The sequence below is a fragment of the Coffea arabica genome, chromosome 4e, assembly GCF_036785885.1.
Source record: "Coffea arabica cultivar ET-39 chromosome 4e, Coffea Arabica ET-39 HiFi, whole genome shotgun sequence".
NCBI classification, from domain to species: Eukaryota; Viridiplantae; Streptophyta; class Magnoliopsida; order Gentianales; family Rubiaceae; genus Coffea; species Coffea arabica.
This window is the reverse complement of record NC_092317.1, coordinates 8,348,269-8,358,232: the sequence shown is the minus strand read 5'-3', so window position 1 is coordinate 8,358,232 and position 9,964 is coordinate 8,348,269. Positions and strand designations below refer to the sequence as shown.

The following is a 9,964-nucleotide window of genomic DNA, read 5'->3' as shown; positions in this document are numbered from 1 at the left end:
AAACCAATGAATTTATTTTTCAAGACTGTTCCCATAAATCATTGAAGCTTTTCATTGACTTGTTAAGCCCAATAGTACTATTTTTACTATTACAAGTGTGAATTCTATACATATGCACTACTAGATGTAATCTCTTGTTATTCACCTTTTACATATCTTCAAACGTGGTTACTTGTGAGAATAATCATTTTTGAAGATGTTTGTTTTAAATATGATTCTCAATTTGGTTTAGCTTCATTTCCTAAAATCTCTTTCCAATTTATCTTTCTGTTGGGATATCAAGTGTGAATCAATATCCCACATCGGAAAGAGATGAGTAGAATGAGAAACATATAAGTGGGAATGATCCATAAACTCAATGCCTTAAGGTTTTGGGTTGGATATGGTGTCAAATCCATAGTTGTGGTTCACATTCTATCTCATGGTTAAATTCTCCTCGAGTTTGGTTCTCTCAGAGCCCTAACACTTTCCCTTCTTTTTCTTATCTTATTTTTTCAATAAATACATCGGCCACGTACAGTATAGAAACTAAAAGTGCAAAAAACATATTAGCAGCTACTAAACTTTTCAAATAGTATAGTTTTGGTCACTCAACTAATATTTTTTTTCTTTTCAAGTTGGCCATTATAGTAATTGAAAAAAAAGTGAATCCTAATACTAGTTTGGTAATCACTAGGTTAGTTTTAGTTCAATGGCTTTTCCTATCTTATGCCTCAATTAATACATCGGCTACACACAATATAGAAACTTTTTTTTTTTTTTTTTGAAAAACTTAAAACAGAGATATGCTACAGCCCGGCATAGGCACTGAAAGGGCAAAAGGGGCGTCCAAAAGGACCAAAAAAATTGCTAAGAATCACGTCTATACTAAACCAAAACTCAAAAAATACAATGAACCTAGCCCAAATAAAAAGAAAAAAAAAAGCAATGAAACTACAAAACATGGATCATTTTGGTTTATTAATTTTCCACACTTTAAAAATCTGATCAATTTAATTTTGTCAAATTATATATATGTTGTCAATACCATAACTATTACCGCTTGTCTCCAACGCAAAATCCCTCGAGCATTACTAATTAAAAGTGTTTCAAATGTATTCCTTTTACATAATAAATTCTGAAAGTATGGATCTAACGCGTGATAGTCTTTCCATCTACCTTAATACCAAATGTATTCCTTTTACATAATAAATCCCGAAAGTAGGCATATTACGAGATGAGGAGAGAATCATTGTCACTCCTTTTAAGTGTTGGGATACACTTTTGTAACACCAATTGAGCCGTTACACAAATACTGTAAAGTGTTAACTAATAAAAACTTCTATCGTTTTCGAAAAAAAAAAAAAAAAAAACCAGCTCCTGTCAATACCCTTTACCATTTGTCTATTTCCTTACGGGAATTCCTTATCTTGAGTTCTTTTAAGAAACCATTGATAAATATGGGCCTCACGAGTTACAGTTTCATAAATTACCTTTGAAAGTAAATTGGTCATTTCAAAATTTTTTGTGCCGTACTTTGATTTAATTACGCTTTGATTACAGCTTATTTACACTCTATTTCAGTACCTTTACACCCAAACTTGTGCAAAATGGAACTTGTGAGCCGTACACATCATTAACATTTCAATTTTTTTTTCCAACAAACGACATTTCAATTGGAGTACAATTCCAAGTGTTTCAATGGTCCATTGACATTTCAATAATGGCGTGGCGTGGCAGCCAATGGACCCAGACATTTTGTAGAATAGTGTAATTTGTGAAATGTGACTTGAAAAAAATTGTTTTACAAAATGTGAGAAATAAAAAAATTTATTTTGTTAAATGTGAGAGATTATGAATCGAATTATATAAAATGTGATTTAATAATTTTGCCTCTAAAAAATAGTCACATGTAAGACACGTGGTAAATTTCGGTTAAAAACTAGTTGAAAATTTAGGTAAGAATCAAATTTGACCAACATAAATTTGTAAACTTAATACTCTTCATGCACAGTTTTTTATATTATTTTTTCTTTCTTTTTGGTAGGCTCTTGTTGCAAAGTCGCTTCAGTGCAAATTGGAGAGAAATGCCATTTAAATATGCATTTTTGGTACAAGTATCTAAGGGTACTATCGAGCCGAATTGAGGTTGAATAGCACCCTGCTCGATTTCGAACTCAATCATTATCAGTACTACTCGAGTTCGAGCTCAAGTTCGAAGGGGTATATAAATTTGAGTTCGAATTGGACTCGACATAATGGAGATAAGTTTGAACTCAATTTGTTTGATCTTTAGTAAATTGCAAGTTTTATTAAATTCGAACTACTTGAGACTGAGCTCAGGTTTTAATTTTATTGTTTTTAATTTTAATTTTGTACATTTTAGATTTTTCAAATTATCATTTTGCCATTCATCACTTTTTTTTACTAAACTTTATTTCATATAAATTCATTAAAATACAAACCTATAATAATCATTTTATAATTAAAAAATAATATATAAATAATATAAATATTTAATTGAACTCGTTGAATATTCGAGTAGTTACTATATTGATATTCGAGCTCGCAAGCAGCTTGGCTCGTCCACACGCCGCCGAGTACCTCTAGAAAACTCAAATAATACAGGCAAGCTTTACAAACTGGGATTACAATTATTGACCGCATGCAGTTACATTTGTTAATATTTTATGCTTTTAGTTGCTTTTCCAATTAACCAACAATTTTCTTAAAAATTAACATTTGACCTCTAATTTATAAATACCCCGGAATCCAAAAAAAAAAAAAAAAAAACCAGAATTGGACATGTATGGTTGTATTATGTATTATCGTGCATAGGTGTCACAGATTGTGACAGTTTTTAGTGTATGCTTACATTGTCTCGTTATATACGTAATTTTTATTTTTTTCTTCATCAAAAGTGGCTTTTTTTTTTTTTGAGAAGTTGCATAAATGTACATCAAATATTGCAAAATAAAAAAAAATCCAAAAAAGGGACATAAAAGCACCATCTATAACTCTACCTGTCCCATGTCCAACAAAACTGAAACTATTGAACAACGTATTACAGTAGTATTATTCTTATCCTATAAACAAAAAAAAAAAAAAAAAAAACCACCAAAACACCATCCATGCAAGATTCACTGATCTTAATTGCTAATCCTCCTTCCCGAGCTGATTACTCCAAAGTCTAAATATATGATATCCGACAGAAGAAAAAAGAGGCTTTTCTTAATGGTATTTATATCCTCCTGCTATTGATGAATTTACTAGCACTAGACACTAGTACAAGTCAACTTCATCCCACGTCTACAGCTCTACCATACACACACACATTTCCCACTTCACGAGAGAAATATATATATATATATACATATATACACACACACACTATATATTAATATCTGAGAAGTGAGAACTTAGAACACATCTCAGCTCTTCCTTCCTCCTCACCAAGAACACGCACTAAACACACACACTAATGGCGGATGCACGAAGGATAGACCCCAAAAGTGGGTTCTGCTCAGTAACAAGAATTTACCACAACCTTCGACCACCAGTTCCATTACCACCACTTTCTCAGCCAATTTCCATCACTGAATACGCCATCTCCCTCCTCCGTGCCACCACTTCCTCCCCCACCTCCACCACCTCTCCTTCCACCCCATTCCTCATCGACTCCTCCACCGGCTGCCAACTGTCCTACTCCCAATTTTTCAGCCAAGTGCACTCTCTCTCTACTTTCCTCCTAACCCAATACCCTTCCCTCTCCCAAAACGACGTCGCCTTCATCCTCTGCCCTCCCTCCCTCCACGTCCCAGTACTCTACTTCTCCCTCCTCTCCCTTGGCCTCACCGTCTCCCCCGCCAACCCTCTCTCCTCGCCCTCCGAGTTGACTCACTTACTCCAACTCAGTAAACCAGCTGTCGTTTTCACCATTTCATCGCTTTACCAGAAGTTCCCGAAAGCCTTGAAGTCCAGTATGATCTTCGTAGACAAGCCGCAGTTCCAATCCGTGCTGTCGAACCACACCTCCACCGAGAAGATCGAAGCGGTAAGTAAGTATAGCGGCCGAGTCATCCACCAAAATGACTCGGCCGCTATACTTTACTCGTCCGGAACAACCGGACGAGTTAAAGGTGTGGAACTGTCCCACCGCACCTTAATAGCCGTGATAGCAGGTTTGTATCACAATAAGCACAAAGCTGACGGTGAAGATGAAAATCCGCCTCATCCGGTGTCGCTGTTCAGTTTGCCGCTGTTCCATGTTTTCGGGTTCTTTATGCTGATAAGGGCTGCGGCCTTGGGGGAGACTCTGGTGCTGCTGGGGAAGTTTGATTTCGAGAATATGCTGGAAGCCATCGAAAAGTATAAGGTGACTTACATGCCGGTGGCGCCGCCGCTGGTGGTGGCGTTTGCTAAGTCGGATATAGTGAATAAGTACGATCTTAGCTCCCTACGCCTACTTGGATGCGGTGGTGCGCCACTGGGAAAGGAGGTCTCTGAGAGCTTCACAGCCCGGTTCCCCAACGTGGAGATTTCCCAGGCACGTTTATTTATTCTTTTCTTTGAGTTGAATTTCTTTCTAGAATATGATTGCACCGGCCAGTTTGGCCCGGTCCGACCAACTGACCAATGAGTTCTAACTCGGCTTGCATGTGCCGTCGAACAAGAGTCCAAGTTCGAGTTCAAAACTAGCAATTTGTTAGTATTTGGATTAGTATTAAGTACGCTCTTAAATAAACATTAAAAACATCAGAAGATTTAAAATTTTTCAATCTGACCCCCGCAAGCTTGGTGGCCGACCGGTGAATGCGACGGGATAATATCATAGTACTCATTACGTTGTCGTCAAAGTAGTGCTGCTAAATGCGAAATAAAGGTGATTTGTCGTGGACTGTTTGGTTGATTAATATGGCTGGATTCCAAGTAATGGTACTACTTTTTCTTTTTAAATTGAAGTTTGGATAATTCGACTCAACACCCCGTTGTTTTAGTAAATTAAACTCTAGGTGAGTTGAGTTCGACTCCGTTCGCCATCAGGAGTCAGGCCATACTTTCGAGACCATAAATTGTTTGAAAAGATCATTACACAATGTGATTCAAACCCACAACCCTTTTATTAAACAAGTGATCTAAACTTATTAATTGAGTCAACTGTCCAACTTGTGTTAGCTAATGACCAATGCGAAACCTGTACTATATGCCTAGGAGGTAGTACCTAGTCCTTTTCTCAACAACGTGCTCAAATTTACCAACTAAAAGTAAAATCTGCATTTAAACATAGTCAAAAATTAATGAAGGTTAAGAAAAGTTTAAGCTAATTAATTAGACATCTTCGTGTATAATCATTGAGTTGGCACCCATGCACAAGTAATTTTTGCCTTCAAAATTAATTAAAAAAAATAATTTTGTTTATTGTAGTCACGGTTAACATTTTCAAGAAAGATATAGTTAGTGAGTCCCATTTTTATGCCGAATCCAGAAAATCAATCACCATTCATAAACACTCACCTTTAGGATGTACCGATCTTGCCCTAGGAGAATACAACTCCTGCCTTTTTGGATATCCATTGGCTTTTGATACTATTCAGGAGTGTGGAAATATACCATTTTCGACACTTAAAAAAACAATTTGCCATAGTTAGTATAGGAATTTTGACAAGACAAGAAAATGAGAACCTCAATGTATCAAAGTGAACTGTAAGGACTGTTTTATAAAATTTGTCGTGCAACTACTAACAACCACCCCTCCCCCCAAAAAAAAATTTTTTACTTAGAACTTCAAACACTAGATTTAACAAATGGGATATAAGGGGATTTATGGAGTATTGAATCTCATCATTTGTCTCATACGTAGTGGTTTTGCCAATAGATTATCAAATCAGCCATGCAGTTTTCTGTAGAACGTTTTGTACCATGCTATTATTTAGATTCTTTTCTTGAATCTATATCCTTTTACTGCCATGTCTACTTGGTCCAAATATTTACTAGGAACTATTTGTTCATCTTCTAATACAAACATAAACATGGAGCAGGACAAACTTCTGAGAATTTTTAACTTATACTTTGTGAATAAGGACTAGTATGAATGGTTGGTTGATTGGCTTCATAATCTATTCTGGGGAGCAGAACACTTTATCCCTTATATTGTCAATTGACTTGATTTGTTGAATCTTGAGAATTGATTTGAAAAATGTCAGATAAAAAATTTCTATGCCTTGCATGAATTACAGTGCCTTGCTGATTTTACATCCATATGCAGAATTTAGAATCCTGTCTAAGCATTTTATTTGCATCCCATCATGTACACTTGATTCCTTAGTTGTTTTTGCTTCTAAAATTTGTTTCTGCACAGCATGACTAAAATGGATGGAGTGCCTTTTAAAATCTCCTTTATTACATTGATCGAATTTTTTTCTATCAAGACCATATCCTTGGGACCACTTTGTCTGCAGTTCATTGAATTTGGACCATATTAGCTGATCTTCATCCAACAAGAAAAACTTCAGGGGTTTATTTAGTCTCTGTGTGTGTGTCTCCATATGTCTTTTTGTTCCAAAATAGCAGTATATTTTATCATGAAGCAAATTTCTGAATAATATCTTGTTTGGTTGATGTTGTTTATAGGGGTATGGTATGACTGAGACTGGGGGAGCGGCTACACGGATGATAGGAACTGAGGAGATAAAGAAACATGGATCCACTGGTCGCCTTGCTGAGCACACAGAAGCCAAGATAGTGGATCCTGATACTAAAGAGGCTTTACCTCCTGGTCAGCGAGGTGAACTATGGCTACGAGGGCCTATTATCATGAAAGGTGAACATGCATGGACCCAATTTTGCCACTTACGTTTGTGCTGGGATACGTATCAACAGATTTACTTCCAGATGACATCCTTTGAGCAATTAAAGGCTGCATTCCTAGTCTTTGCTGCAAAACGTGGATGCAGTTTATTTAAAAAAAAAAATGATGCTTTTAATGTATACCACAATATATTATGTCTTGAGAAAGAACTTTTTTTGACTTTGTCTTAAGAAGGATCTTGCCCACAATTTTGTTTGCCCTGTAGCTGATTTGCTGGTACTGTTTTTGGGAAGATACTGATGCGGTGATATAGAAGGGGACTTATATATGTGATAATTCAAGATTGTTCTAATTTGTGATTCCTTGATTGATGGTAAATCTACAGATGATATTACACTCTCCTTTAAGTCTCCTGGTCTCCAAATGCATTTTCTCGAGCATAGCTGGTTCATATGCCTAAGCTACATCTACTAATAGTTTCATCTTTTAAAACCTCATTTTGTCTATGTGAACCTGTAACTTCATGTAGTTCTGTCCATATTTTGAATTTGTTTATATATCATTAAGTCAACAAAGGAGTTGGAAATGTTTGGCTCTGGATCATACATATATGTGTGTTGCATGTATAATTCTTTAGTAACAAGTGCTTGTACCTAACTTCAAATTCTTAGGAGCTAATGGTGCATTCTAACTTATTTTATGGTATTAATTGTTGCCTACTTTTGTTTGGTGGTTGTATTTGTGTTTGCCGTGAGTATGCTGCTACACAGGATCCATGTTGTTTGTGGTGAAATTATTTTCTTATCTTTTCAATCAGTAATACAGCAGAAAAAAGATGGCCTTAATGGCAGAAACCAAAGGCTCCTGAGTTTTATGTATCATGTGCATGCATTTCCTTGAGAAGTTGATCATATAACTTTGCCATTCTTTTGTGACTGTGATTTTGAGATGGAGAATGTGGGGTTATTTGCAGGTTATGTCGGAGATAGTCAAGCAACAGCTGAAACCTTGGACTCAGAGGGCTGGCTGAAGACTGGTGATCTCTGTTATTTTGACTCTGATGGTTTCCTCTACATTGTTGACAGGCTAAAGGAACTCATCAAGTATAAAGCATATCAGGTGCATAGCTCAACCCTCACTTTATTCTTTTGTGAAAGATTTTAGGTGCAGGTGCCATACACACCTTTCAAATTTCACTAGCTGATGAGGATTTGAAAAATTGCAGGTCCCACCAGCTGAATTGGAACATTTGCTTCAATCAATTCCTGAAGTAGCTGATGCAGCAGTGATCCCGTATGTATCTCATAGCTTAATTTCTAGCTCGTGCTGTAGTTCAGATGTTAGTTGAACAGTTAATCTACTTTATACAAATTAAGAACTGACACAGATTTATTAGCATTAGCTTGCAGTTGGATGAATTGAAATCAAATGCCGAACTTATAATAACGTAAAAGTACAGTTTGTCACCAAGAAAATGGGGAATTACTTCTACTCTCCATCTATTCAAACAGAACTGAATTTAAATATCCTACTTCCGTTGATATGAAATAGTAGATTATCTAGAGGTGAGGCTCTATCCGGTTTTTTCAGGTTATTTCCTTCGGTCTGCAAAAAACAATCTTCAAGCATGAAGAATCTTGGCTTCTGGCCTTCTGATTGAAACCTTTGATTCGTTTGTTTCATCTATGACATGGTTTAATAGCGAAAGACAATTATAGTGCATACACAGGATTGGCTCCTTGTGCATTATTAATTCAAATATTTAGATGGTTAAACAAAATCTTTTGTCTTGAGTTATAATTCAGCTACTGGTGTTCTTAATTCTGACGCCATTATACATAATCAATCATAACATTACATGGCAAAAAAAAAAAACCTTCTGAATTTTTGTTGAGCAATTGGTGTATATATCAACTCGTAATTCTGATGCCTAATATCATCCGATTGCAGGTATCCTGATGAAGAAGCAGGTCAGATTCCTATGGCCTTCATTGTTAGGAAACCTGGAAGCCATGTTACTGAGACTCAAATTATGGATATTGTTGCAAAACAGGTACTTTCACTTTTAGAAATAGAAGATACAAAAGCTTTACAATTTCCTTCTGAAACATATATGCTTTTGACATTCACTCTGCATCCAAATATGGCCTGTGATATTTTTACGGTTCAGCTGAGAGTATGTTCTTCCTTCCGTTCGTCGTACTTCGGCTTCTATAGAATCTAAAAGATCAACTTATTGATTACCACTTAACTAGTAAATAGACTGTCTAAGATTAGAGGATATGAGCTCTAATTCAAAGAGGAAAATGGCTGTCACTTCTGGTAATATAGTGATCCTACTTTTCACTGAATGCAAGCTCTTAACTTCTGTGCCTTTCATTTTCTTGTTTTTCTCTCATCAAAGGTTGCACCATACAAGAAAATACGAAGAGTTGCATTTATCAGCTCGATTCCAAAATCTCCAGCAGGAAAAATCCTGAGAAGGGAACTGGTTAATCATGCAATTTCTGCTGCTTCATCTAAATTATGATGAAAGGCTCCCGTCCTTAAATTCTGGAAGCGTGAATGGTTATAAGTATTTGAGTGGAGGAGACATGCGGCGGATCAGCGCCTTTAAGAAACTATCAGCGTTCAGATTGTAGGTTCGTTTTGCTGCTTGAATATGTGTCATTGTACCAGCATTATTCGTCCTCAATCCTCATTTCTAATAAAAGTTTTGAAGTTTAGACCCCTAACCCCATTTTAACCACTTTAATTTAAAGGATTCTAGTAGCATGTACTGGAAAGTTATGGGCATCCTAAAACTCTGTCAATCCTTAATTTGTATTTCTTTGAGTTTTATAGATTAGCAAAAAGCATCTGTAAATCAAGGGGAGAAATTCTTAAAATAAAGAAATAAGAAGATAGAATAACGATATAAGTGGAAAAATTAGTAATTAAGAGTTGTATGTAATTTTCAAAATTATAACTTTTTTAACATTCCTATATTCCTTATTTAAAATGCCAGAAAAGCAAAAGGAGTTGTGAATAGTTTGGAACAACCCTTGTCAAGTTCTTACTGCTAGGATGGTTATAGTCCCTCAGTTCATTTACTAAATTTGTTACTCTTATTGCAACAAAAAAAAAAAAATTGCTAAGAACAATAAAGAAGGAAAATAAAAAATTAAATTCTTTCGC

At 35.8% G+C, this 9,964-nt stretch overlaps 1 protein-coding gene across 1 annotated transcript; it reads left to right on the top strand.

Annotated features, from left to right (window-relative positions):
* The first annotated feature begins 3,361 nt into the window (after positions 1-3,361).
* LOC113699430 (4-coumarate--CoA ligase-like 9) lies at positions 3,362-9,522 on the top strand. The gene is made up of 6 exons (XM_072047503.1): positions 3,362-4,525; positions 6,610-6,799; positions 7,761-7,906; positions 8,013-8,080; positions 8,738-8,840; positions 9,192-9,522. The coding sequence occupies exons 1-6, from the start codon at positions 3,461-3,463 to the stop codon at positions 9,315-9,317; spliced, it is 1,698 nt and encodes a 565-aa protein (XP_071903604.1). The 5' UTR covers positions 3,362-3,460; the 3' UTR covers positions 9,318-9,522.
* Positions 9,523-9,964: the final 442 nt, after the last annotated feature.